The sequence below is a fragment of the Girardinichthys multiradiatus genome, chromosome 6 (assembly GCF_021462225.1).
Source record: "Girardinichthys multiradiatus isolate DD_20200921_A chromosome 6, DD_fGirMul_XY1, whole genome shotgun sequence".
In the NCBI taxonomy this organism is placed as follows: Eukaryota; Metazoa; Chordata; class Actinopteri; order Cyprinodontiformes; family Goodeidae; genus Girardinichthys; species Girardinichthys multiradiatus.
Window position 1 is genome coordinate 14,962,122 of NC_061799.1, and position 13,049 is coordinate 14,975,170.

The 13,049-nt window shown below is 39.8% G+C and overlaps 1 protein-coding gene across 1 annotated transcript in view; it reads left to right on the forward strand.

The window, feature by feature from the left end:
* The first annotated feature begins 299 nt into the window (after positions 1-299).
* LOC124870305 (collagen alpha-1(XV) chain-like) overlaps positions 300-13,049 on the forward strand; it is an 89,905-nt gene continuing 77,155 nt past the window's right edge. Inside the window, exons 1-2 of the mRNA XM_047368906.1 lie at positions 300-447; positions 711-775. Coding sequence (XP_047224862.1) covers positions 437-447; positions 711-775 — 76 coding nt within the window. The 5' untranslated portion in view covers positions 300-436. The remainder of the gene's footprint in view (positions 448-710; positions 776-13,049) is intronic.

Below are 13,049 nucleotides of genomic sequence, written 5' to 3' on the forward strand. Positions count from 1 at the left end.
TTTTACATCATTCATCAGATTTTTGCTTATTTAGGGTATGAATTGAAACTGTATGAATGGATGTTTAAACAGATGAAGAAGATGAGGAAAATTCCAACAATAATGATTCCAACAATGATCTGAAGCTTACGTGATATAATCTCAAAGAACAATAAAATTATCTCAAGCAATTTAGGAGAATTTTCTATTGAGCGTGCTAAAGACGTATAGGGGGAGTCAGATTTCCCCAGTCCTTGGATCCCGGTAGTCACTCAGCTCCAAACTGAGAGAGCCTTTGTGCAGACAGAGAGAGACAGAGAGGGAGAGAGAGAGCTGCGGTGTGACTTCAGGTCTGCACGGTGACGGAGGACAGAGGGAGCACAGAGATTGCTGGAGTTTCATCACACACGTGTAATTGGAATTGCCTTCCAAAGCAGCATTTTTATTACTTGGCAAAATGTGTCAGGGGTAAGAAGAAGTTATTTGTTTTAATATTAGAATTCATATTTTGCAGTTGGATGACTTTAAGAAAGATCTTCACCAAGTATGGCAACTACACTTCAGAGTGCATTGGAATTATTATTAAAATTTGATCTTTATGCATTAGTTTCAATTGCAGTCCATGAGAAGTTCAAATTAAAGACATTTTTTCTCCTCTTTTGAATGTTTTGAGTGTACCTTAAAATCTGACCAAAAACAGCTCCCAGTATGTGTCTGTTATATCTCCGCAGGTGGTCCCCTGCTCTGCTCCTTGCCCTGCTGTGCAGGATGGTTGGAGCCCTGGAGCCTATGGAGGGTAAGTTTCCTGCTGCTTTGCCTCTTTCTTTACATCTTCTCTTTAAATGAACTCCCTAAATAATGAAAAGGAGGGCATTGACCCAGCAGATGCTTCACTGGAAGCGTGAAATATTGTCATTCCTTGTGCTGATGCAGTTCTTAATATAAGTTAATAAATGTAGGAATCATTGTCTCCTTTTTGAAACTATGATAGCAGCTTTAACCCTGCACATATGTGTGTACAACCATAGACCTTTCATTATTTGATTTACAAGACACTGCACTTCAACAATTTAAGATTTAAAGGTTTAATTTCTTTTGGGACATATGTTGGATTGTTTTGGAGCATATGCATAACATGCACTGAATGGCTGACCTGTCTCAAGCTATAATAAGAGAATATGGTGATGGCCTGGTGGGAGAAATTACATGTCATTCAATATTCTAATAATGACCAAAAGCAAATACTAACACCTTGTGAAAAATGTTCATGAGTTTCTGTTGCTAACTAATGCATTTTACTAGGAATACAAAAAGCACTTAACTTAAATGAGCAGAAAGTCTACTTCCAGGTTATAATGGTGATTGTTAAGATGCAATTAAAATATGTATATATCAGATAGCAGTGAGGTATAAGAATTATTCAACTGGCATAATAGTATTCTCACAATTCAGTTGTGATTTCTACAATATGACTCAGCCCCCTTTTCACGCACCATTAGCACACCTGTGTGTGCTGTTGGGGTTATCATTCAGTGACCCCACCCCCCCACCACCCTGCCTGCTGCTCCTCTTCTACAGCTCGATGGGAGAGTGATGGTTCGTTTGTTTGGCCATGGGCCAGCCCTCCTCAAATTCTTTTGATCTTATTTGTGGGTGTCTGCTGTGGGGTAGCTGGAAGTGGGAGGCAAGGTAAACACTGCACCGGAGTGGGAAGTGTATAGCTTGTATGGTATTGGTGATGGGTATTTCCTCTGTCCTGCACTAACTGTATGTGTGATTGAGATGTTTGGGTGGGAAGAAGTGTAAAAACTAAGCTTTGAAGTGAGACACTAGGAAAGACAATTGATTCTGTCCTGCTATAAAGCTCCATTCTATTTGTACATGGAAGTCAGAATTTCTGAGATACAAAATGGAAAGATTCGAAATGGCTTTCTTTCAACTTGCAATCACACTTGCAAGCAGAGCTGGTAAAGTTGGATGGCTTTATAGACCCTGTGCAGTTTACATCATAAGCCTGTTTTATCTATCCAAGCATGGTCAATAAGTAATCGGGCAAGAGGCGGGCTGCACCCTGGACAGGCTGCCAGTCCCTCACACGACAACGCAGAGACACACAACCATGTGCCCGCTCACTTCTAAGGGTGATTTAGAGAGACAAATTAACCTAAAATGAAAGTTTTTGAACTAAAGCAGTCCTAAGATCATTTCATAGTGCAATTAACACACTAGCACAAACCACTTTACTGATTACTTTTGTCCTTCACATCATACAAGCGATCAGAACAGCACCTTGAATTGCAGAACCAGAGGCGTAGCATATCACTCAGTGAGACCATTCACCTGAACAATATGCAAAAGATGCATGTTGAAGACTTTCTTCATGTTTGCCTTACTGAGTGTGTTACTGCCCACATGCACACTGCAAAAATGGTTTAAAATATAAGGAAAGTGTTTGTGCATCATACTCAGCATGTTGTTATCTGTGTCAGATTATGCTAAATAACATATTTTTCAGATTAGATGGACACTGGAGGAATCATTAAATTGCGCTGCTCTGCTTGCACACACACACCATCTGCTGTGACTGCGGTCTTTGGCTCACTTCGTGTCACTACATCATACTCGTTGTGCATTTCTGGCTTACAGGTTTGTTACTATCACCCAAAGTGGATGAGAGGTGAACTTTCGTTGAATCAACTTTTACCCCCATTCTTTGTCAGCACCTTTCACCTGATGCTGAGGTGTGAAGAACACATGTAAATCACAGATTGAAAGGCTGATCTGGAAAGGCAGAGACAATTACTTGATCAATGGTTGCCTGCAGAGGAGCTGGAGAATAAAATGTTGTTACTGCATCAGCTGGTATAGTATCAGTTAGAAGCTAGATTTTTTGTTTAAAAATGTTCAAAAATTACTGATTCTTGGCATTCAACTATACAAATAAGCTAGAGGGTCAAATCAAACTGGCATTTCCGTTTCCAGAACAAAGGGGCTAAATAGATTAAGGCAATTCAAAGGGAAAACTTGGATCTATGCCCTTAATATAGAATTTGTAGCTACGTGTCTTTGATAAACTCACGTTTTGCTGAAGCTGATGTGTGTGCATGTGGAATATATATTGCTGAAATGATAAAGGTAACATTAAGCTTATTTCCTCTGTTTAAATTTGATTACGAATGTGACAGACAAATGATACAATTAAAAAGAGTTAATACACATATTTTAGGGATCCATCTTGTTGGTCCTTGGTTGGATTATCTTAATTTTACTTGACAAGCACACTTTGATTTAACTTGAGACCAAACAGCAACATTTAACTATTCATCAGCTCACTGAATGCCTCAGGTAACATTAATTTTAAGTACAGTACAGACCAAACGTTTGGACACACCTTCTCATTCAAAGAGTTGTCTTTATTTTCATGACTATGAATATTGTAGCTTCACACTGAAGGCATCAAAACTATGAATTAACACATGTGGAATTATATACTGAACAAAAAAGTGTGAAACAACTGAAAATATGTCTTATATTCTAGGTTCTTCAAAGTAGCCACCTTTTGCTTTGATTACTGCTCCACACACTCTTGGCAATCTGTTGATGAGCTTCAAGAGGTAGTCACCTGAAATGGTTTTCACTTCACTGGTGTGCCCTGTCAGGTTTAATAAGTGGGATTTCAAGCCTTATAAATGGGGTTGGAACCATCAGTTGTGTTGTGCAGGAGGTGGATACAGTACACAGCTGATAGTCCTACTGAATAGACTGTTAGAATTCGTATTATGGCAAGAAAAAAGCAGCTAAGTGAAGAAAAACGAGTGGCCATCATTACTTTAAGAAATGAAGGTCAGTCAGTCCGAACAATTGGAAAAACTTTGAAAGTGTCCCCAAGTGCAGTCGCAAAAACCATCAAGCGCTACAAAGAAACTGGCTCACATGAGGACCGCCCCAGGAAAGGAAGACCAAGAGTCACCTCTGCTGTGGACGAGAAGTTCATCCGAGTCACCAGCCTCAGAAATCACAGGTTAACAGCAGCTCAGATTAGAGAACAGGTCAATGCCACACAGAGTTCTAGCAGCAGACACATCTCTAGAACAACTGTTAAGAGGAGACTGTGTGAATCAGGCCTTCATGGTAAAATAGCTGCTAGGAAACCACTGCTGAGGACAGGCAACAAGCAGAAGAGACTTGTTTGGGCTAAAGAACACAAGGAATGGACATTAGACCAGTGGAAATCTGTGCATTGGCCTGATGAGTCCAAGTTTGAGATCTTTGGTTCCAACCACCGTGTCTTTATGGAGCGCAGAAGAGGTGAACGGATGGACTCTACATGCCTGGTTCCCACCGTGAAGCATGGAGGAGGAGGTGTGATGGTGTGGGGGTGCTTTGCTGGTGACACTGTTGGGGATTTATTCAAAATTGAAGGCATACTGAACCAGCATGGCTACCACAGCATCTTGTAATGACATGCTATTCCATCCGGTTTGCGTTTAGTTGGACCATCATTTATTTTTCAACAGGACAATGACCCCAAACACACCTCCAGGCTGTGTAAGGGCTATTTGACCAAGAAGGAGAGTGATGGGGTGCTGCGCCAGATGACCTGGCCTCCACAGTCACCGGACCTGAACCCAATTGAGATGGTTTGGGGTGAGCTGGACCGCAGAGTGAAGGCAAAAGGGCCAACAAGTGCTAAGCATCTCTGGGAACTCCTTCAAGACTGTTGGAAAACCATTTCAGGTGACTACCTCTTGAAGCTCATCAATAGAATGCCAAGAGTGTGCGGAGCAGTAATCAAAGCAAAAGGTGGCTACTTTGAAGAACCTAGAATATAAGACATATTTACAGTTGTTTCACACTTTTTTGTTCAGTATATAATTCCACATGTGTTAATTCATAGTTTTGATGCCTTCAGTGTGAAGCTACAATATTCATAGTCATGAAAATAAAGAAAACTCTTTGAATGAGAAGGTGTGTCGAAACGTTTGGTCTGTACTGTACAGGTCCTTCTCAAAAAATTAGCATATTGTGATAAAGTTCATTATTTTCCATAATGTCATGATGAAAATGTAACCATCATATATTTTAGATTCATTGCACACTAACTGAAATATTTCAGGTCTTTATTGTCTTAATACGGATGATTTTGGCATACAGCTCATGAAAACCCAAAATTCCTATCTCACAAAATTAGCATATCATTAAAAGGGTCTCTAAACGAGCTATGAACCTAATCATCTGAATCAACAAGTTAACTCTAAACACCTGCAAAAGATTCCTGAGGCCTTTAAAACTCCCAGCCTGGTTCATCACTCAAAACCCCAATCATGGGTAAGACTGCTGACCTGACTGCTGTCCAGAAGGCCACTATTGACACCCTCAAGCAAGAGGGTAAGACACAGAAAGAAATTTCTGAACAAATAGGCTGTTCCCAGAGTGCTGTATCAAGGCACCTCAGTGGGAAGTCTGTGGGAAGAGTCTTCCTCCAGACTCTGGCACCTTGATTTCCGAATGACATGCAGAATTTGCTTTCATCCGAAAAAAGTACTTTGGACCACTGAGAAACAGTCCAGTGCTGCTTCTCTGTAGCCCAGGACTGGGGAATGCGGCACCTGTAGCCCATTTCCTGCACACGCCTGTGCACGGTGGCTCTGGATGTTTGACAAAACATAGTTAAAGTAGCTCATGTCAATGTTCACTGCCATAGGCTTAATGGTTGTATTATACCTTGTGACTTGAAAATCATGAGTTCAATACAGAAAAGTAATTTGAGACCACAGAGTGGGTTCATTATAATTACCAGTCTGCCCTTATGTAAATCACTGATGTCTCAAACAGCTGATGCAAAATAATCACCACTTGGGGTTTTGTAGATTTACATTTTAACGTTTGAAAAAATTTCTCTGTGGTGCTGTACATCCATGTTCCAATGCCGTGTTTAACTATTTAAAATGTATTTCTATTATCAGTTTTTTAGGGCTGTGGCAGCCTAGTAGAGAGGGAGACAAAAAGATTAACTTAAAGTGATGGAGGTGATTGACTGAGTCCAAGGCAGAATAGTTTTGATGTAGTTTACATTTTACAAAATGATTGATTAAATTTATATTATTGCTCTTTACAGTACTGTTTATCCATACAAAGGGGACAGTGACAGAAAACAATGATACATGCACAACATCTGTTATCCCTGCAATATTAGAAAGTAAATCAAGCGAGGTGTAATACCAGACATTTATAAACAGTATAGTCAACTTTGAAATCCTATGCTTATTGAGAGTCTAGTGGTTATAAAAACCTAAGTCATGAAAGCAGCAAAAATATCAGTTTTCTACATGTTTAAATGTATTGAACACTTAGTTTTACACTATTGAGGGTTTAATTACTCAGCACTGAGTCATCCTCATTTCAGGGAACATGTTGTATTTTACATTACCTGGGAAAAACATCTCACATTTATGTGCTGCTTGAAATGACAACTTGCATCATAAATATAAAACTTAAAGTCTTCACAGAAATATATTTTACCATACATATCAATATGAACAATCACACATACAATGCATAGCAGTAAAACTAAGCTGTCACCAAGTGTTCAGAGGCAGAGATTAGAAGTTTCGGCTGATGCGTAAATGCCTCAAGGTGAAGCCTTCAAAAAGCTTAATGTCCCCCAGCTTTATCTGGTCCAAGACCCGTTTGGATTTGTATTGGGGATAATTGTCCTCATCAACTAATTGTGTGAAAGACTAAGTCAGTTGTCTTTACATGAAAATAAATTAATTAGAATGACCAAAAACAGTCCAGGAACCCTGAACGGTCAAGCCTCACATACACTAGAAATACTAGTGTCACTGTTGTCAGTGAAGCCAGTTTAGATGGACTTAAGAAGGTGCTGATCAAAAGCTCTAAAACCAATATCTTTAAGCCCACTTGTAACTGGCAGCAGCCCACACAGGTGAGCAAAATAACTCCTAAAATGTCTAAAAGGTCAGTCTGTGCCTGACAACCACTTCTCAAAAGAATAGAGAGGAAGCCCTTTTGTCTGGATTCAGGAACCTTCACTTTCTATTTACATTTGGTTGAGTTGCTCTCAATGGATTTCATGTTTAGTCAATACAACTGATTTTAAGGTGAGCCCAGCAGGTTTCTGTTTAGGTCCCTGTACAGTAGGGCAAAATCCAATTATTTTACTGTTAGGTATTTCATTGCTGTTAGTGCTCAAATCCTTATTAGTACCCATGTAGCAGTTAAGTTTTTTTTCTCTTCACTGGCCTTGTTTGGCCTCTGATGTCGCAGGAATAAACCCTTCAGTGTTTTACGACTGAGTAACCTAGCAGACAATTATTTCATAGAGCTACACGAAAGAGCCTTCAACTAAAAGTCTTCAGTATATTAGAGGACTGAACACCCACACTGTAATGCCATGCAGTCTGGAATGTGCTCGTTCAGCCAAGGCTTCTTTGGTTTGAACACATTTAGACACAATGGGTCAACTGTAAAAGGTGTCATTGCTTTAGGGGAATAACGTATAAGTTTATGGGATGTAAAAAGGAAAATCTCTCTCTCTCTCTCTCTCTCTCTGGAAACAAGAAAATAAGCTCTCTTTTTAATGTCTTCTGGCTTTCTGTCAAAACTGGTCTTCTTCATACTTTCCATGATGTGATTCCCATTGAGCTAATGTAGTTCACTAATTCTGGCAGCTCTTAGTATTCAGAGGAAAATGTGCCTGAGCTGAAAATGAAAATGATGTGAATTAAAACCATCAGCACTAATTAGCTGGCCTGGTTATTTTATTAAGACATCAATTTAGAAATATTACTGAAATTGAACAAACACAGAGATGCTAGTTATTTGTCTGTTTTTGTTGTTGTTTGCGGATACTATTTCCATGGTTTCTTTCCTAGAGTTTTGTATGAACCATGATCATTGTCAATGGCTTCATTCCTCTTGATCCTTCAGAGATGCATGCAACAAAGACAGCCTTGTAGCAACTTTAAGACTCAAAAATGTTCTATATTTGTTGAAACTGTTCTTGTTCTGTTTATGTGACAGTTAATATTTAAAATTCTCCTTTATCATTTCCACAATATATAAACATGCTGATTGTTTTTACTTTTTTTAAGAGCTTGGTGCCTACTGTGTGATTTTTTTTAAAACTAATTTTCCTTTTTTTACAGTTTGACAAAAATAAACACACATCATGAATCGATCTAAAGAAATTAAGGAACAGATGACAGGGTTAGAAAACCATTCGTAAGGCTTTGGGACTCCAGCGGTCAATATCGAATGCCATTATCCACAAATGGAAAAACAGAGAAAAGTGCAGAACCTCACTGGGAGTGACTGGCACAACTAGATTTACTTCAGCAGCTCATCAATAAATCAGGAGGTCACAAAATAACCTACAACAACATCTAAATCACTGCTGGCCTTCACCGTTATAGTCAGCTCGTGTTTAAACATGACTGGGCAAAAATGTCATCTATGGAGCAATCCCATGGCAAAAGCCACTGCAGATGAAAAAGAACACAAAGGCATGTCAGATTTCACCCAAAAACTCTGATGAAACATAAAGTTCAACTTTTTGGAAGTTGCGCATCCTATTAAATCAGCTGTAAAATTAACACAGTATTTGAGAAAAGGAACTTTATAGTGACAGTCAAACATGGTAGTAGTACTGCAACTTGCATTAATTCTCTAGCATTTGGATGATGCAGCTGCACAATGATCGAAGGTACACCAGTAAATCTGAATTTGTTCAGTTTTGATCAAATAGTGGGTCAGCAATTACAGTTTAGTTTGTTGTGTCAGAGAAGGGAGCAGAGGAAAAGTAGCTTAACTCTTTACTGACTGAGATTTTGAACAATGCAACAACCTGACTTCAATTTTTGCTACAAGGATGGCATCTTACACTTCTTTATACAGAATGACAATAGCAAATGAAAACTCAGACAAACAATGGAAGTGGATCACAACAATTGTGAGGTTTTCTTCATGAAACAAACCAAAACTAATGGTACTTAGCTTGCAAGGATAAGCGGGTATATAAAAAAATTATGGATGGATCTTTCTGACTTTATGACTCAACTGCTAATTTTGAGATTAATGTCAAGATTATTCTTAACTATCTCTGCTAATATGTATTAAAACCTAGGTAGGACAACACAATTAAGACACAACCTAACTTTGAGACTTACATCACAAGGCTGCAAAATATGGAGAGGTTATTAACCAGAGAGGTACAAGTGCACAATTTGATTGTATTCAAAAAAGTGACTTTATTTGTACTCTTTTCAATAAAAAATGATCTCATGGTTTCTGACACCTTTCCTTACAAAGTCAAACCAGCACTCCACTAAACTATCTCAGACACATCATCCAAAGCATAAGAGAACTGTAGTAATAGAAGCAAGGATTTTTTTGTACAAAATAACTTTTTCAATTTCACTTGCAGTAAAAGTAAATTCACAAGAAAACCACTTTAGGAAAGCTGTTTATGTTTGGACTTGATTTTGCTGACAAGAATCAGAGTGTGCACAACACTCAATAACTAGCAGTCAAACCACTTCCTAATGATAGTGTACCCTGACCAAATTGACGTTAATGACGTAATGTGAGAGTGCTAGAAAATGTTCAGGGGACTAAATTTAGATCATGATTCTTTTAATATTTTGTAAATCTAGGATTAAATCTGTTGTTTTTTTGTTGTAAAGAATTGTAAGTACGAATCACATTCCTATTGGTAATGAAAAAAAAACAAGTAAAACAGAATTACCTACATTTCTTTTGGAAAAGGTCCTTTGGACATGAGAGCTTGCAAAGGTGCTCTGCTGTGACATTCTGTCAGTCTGACTGTTTTGTATTTACCTCTGCATTAGAAACAACAGCTCACATCCTTGTAATTTACTTAGCTTTTGTCACTCTGAGACAGCTGGAATATGCAGTTCAGGGGAATTTTACCCACGAACCTCAGTTGGGATTTTATGCAACAGATCAACACAAAGTTACACACACAGTAACTAGGAACTGGAAAAAAAAATGGTTTTGTTTTATTTATTTTTTTCTAAATAAAATCCTAAAACACTATATTGCCAATAGTATTGGGTCACACCACCATATCAATGGTTTCTGGTGTTCCAATCACTTCCATGGCTGCAGGTGCATAAAGTTTGGTGTGGAGAAACCTCACTGGCCTGCACAGAGATGTGACCTCACCTTTTGGGATGAATTAGAGCAGAGGCTACAATTCTGGTTTTGTCATCTGTTGAAGAACCTCTTTAAAGAGGCCTTCTGCGCGTTCGTTTATTCACCATAACCTGGAGGAATTCACAACATATTTTAAATCGATCACACGGAGACAGCTGTATGTAATTAAAATACCTGGACCAGGGGAAGCTCTCATGTGATCAGGCCACACACCGAGACGACTTCAGAGCTTCTCACTGGGCACATTGCTTTTATTAAAACACATATGAAAAGGGACAGCGCCCTGTTTACAGTTTTTTTCTCACATGTAGTCACGTATACACTTTTTCTGGCTTACCATTTTTAGACAGTCATTGTCTTGCACCTGCACCCCCGTATCTACTGATATAAGCAGGGAGTAAGTCAGTCTCTACTTTTCACACACTCCTTCAGCTCTCAGTATTTTTCTGCTTCATCACACTCAAGGCCAAGTTTGTGCAATAACAATTCTGCAGGTCACAATGTCTTATACTAACACAGGTTATACATTTTATTTCCCACACTGGTTATGAACATAATAATAATGATGCACACACATAATATATCTCCACAATTTCCCCCTTTTGAAGTCTCCTAAGACTTCACCACTAATTGGAGATACTGCATAAAAGATTTTAACAATCATTACAACCTGTGGAGCAGAAGGAAATGTTTGTCATCGTGCTTTTTGACCCTGCCTCCAATGCCATGCCATGTGCCCAGGGACTATTGCCTGGCCGGCCTTTGTAGTCCCAAGGATGCTTACAACCTTCTAAGTCTTGACAGGGAGTATTGACCCCTCTAACTGGAGAGTCTCTATCCGTGCTTTATTCCATAGTCTGTCCAAATATGCCAATATAATATTCTACCATCCTTCTGCTCCCTAGACAGTAATACATATCAGACGCCCTGTAACTTACTCTTACGGGTTAATCTTCATCCTCCTCCTCGTTAGCATCCACCGCAAGCAAAGGCATCATATGGGAAGGAGGAGGTGCGGTTTTCCCTTCAATGGTTGTAGTAATAAAGCGAACAATCAAAGATCTTATACATGGTACACAGCAACATCCACAGGTAACCATAATAGCTACGAAAACAGCAATGGAAATAAACAATGACATAATCAACCCTTTCCAGTGTCCAAACATGCCCGTCATCCAGTCTTCGAACAGATTGTCTATTCCTGAGTGCTCATGCATAGTGGCTGAAAGTGTTTTTAACCCTTCTAAAGCTTTTGAGACAGAACCATCAGGGGCGGTATTATTAGGTATGAAAGTACAACACATGTCTCCAAACATAGCACATACTCTTTTTTCAGCTAACACCATGTCCAGGGCCATCCTATTTTGCACTGCCATAAGGGATGTGGGGCCAGTTTGTTCAGCTAGGCCCTCCACAGCATCTCTAGTGAGGTTGGCCATTCGAAGAACATTGTAATGTATGTAATTAATGCGGTCCACATTTTTATTGGGAGTTACCGGAAAAAAAGGCTGCAATAATGGGAAGGTTTTCGAAGCCTGCTGAGACTTGGTCCGCCAATTTATACTCATTGGGTACGCCTCGGGGGACTCCAATTGCGTCAATGTAGGTGGACGTGCCTTCGGTCAGGTCAAATGCGTTTGTGCTTCGCTTCATGACATGTCTACGCCGTCGCCTAGTGAGAGCCGTGCTTTGTGCATGTTTCGAGGGAAGATACTTAAAGTCTTTACCTAACAGAAGGAGAGGTTCCTGCAACCTAACCATGGCACACATTCCAATAGTATTATTTTGAATCCTAGTTAATAGCCGATGACCTCCACAATAATAGTAGAGTCCTGATCTTGCCCAGGGACCTATCACTGAGCCTGGCACTGTGATGTTACATCAATCGCGAGGAATTTGTCCTACATTTGCCTTTGGTGTTACGGAAGTGAAGGTAAAGCAAGTGTATGTGCCATTTCTTTGTTGAGGGGTAAAAGGGCCTGCTCTGGTGTTATTGGCAATGGGTGGGAACAGACTGGCCAAAGTGGTACCGTTTGTGGGAGTAGCCACTCTAGTCAGCTGTAGCATACAGCTATAACCCCACTGGTCCTCTGGATACAGAGGAGCAGGATCAGTAGTTAAATGTGGTCTTGCAGCCGCGCAGGCCACACAATCTGATTTACTTTGTTCTTTGGCAGTCTGAGCTATCTATTGGAGCCAGAGGTTATCTTCAGTATATCCCGTGGCCATCTGGATAATTTCTATGGGTTTTAAGGTGTTGAAGTCTATCTTTATCCTCCCCTTGTCTGACTCTGCCTGATTGGAACGATTTCCGAAATTTATCTTGATGATGCCTTCCGGATTCTGTGTGTTCCATCCTCGTCGAAGACCAAACATGAAATGGGCGTTGTGTGTTCCTAGGGGGTTGTGTGTCAAGGCTTTAAGGGTTAAAAGAAATGGCTGTTGCCCGTTTGAGGCGGTATTTGGTAAACTACCACGTATCAGGGATATGTTTAGCGCTTCAAGTTTAGGTGTCGGGTCAGGGTTAAAAATATTGGTATTCCATGGTCTGCTGTAATAAATAGTATTTCTCCACCCCCTACCGCACAAAGGGGTGGGTGTGTCTGCACTTGTGGACTCACAGTGTGTGGAGAGTTCAACATTAGCGCATAAGTAATAGTGGAGCCTCGTCAACCATGTGCTGCCTGAGATTTGGTAAGAGCTACAATTGATAACAGAGATCAAATTGGAAAGTCGTGGTCACACCGAGAGTGTAATTTAATTCTATTCCCCCAAACGCCTGGAGGCATTTATCTGGACCTTGGGATTTGGATTGTCTTTTATTGATCCTGGGATGACTGGAGCATGTCTGGAAAGGAAGTTCACAATAC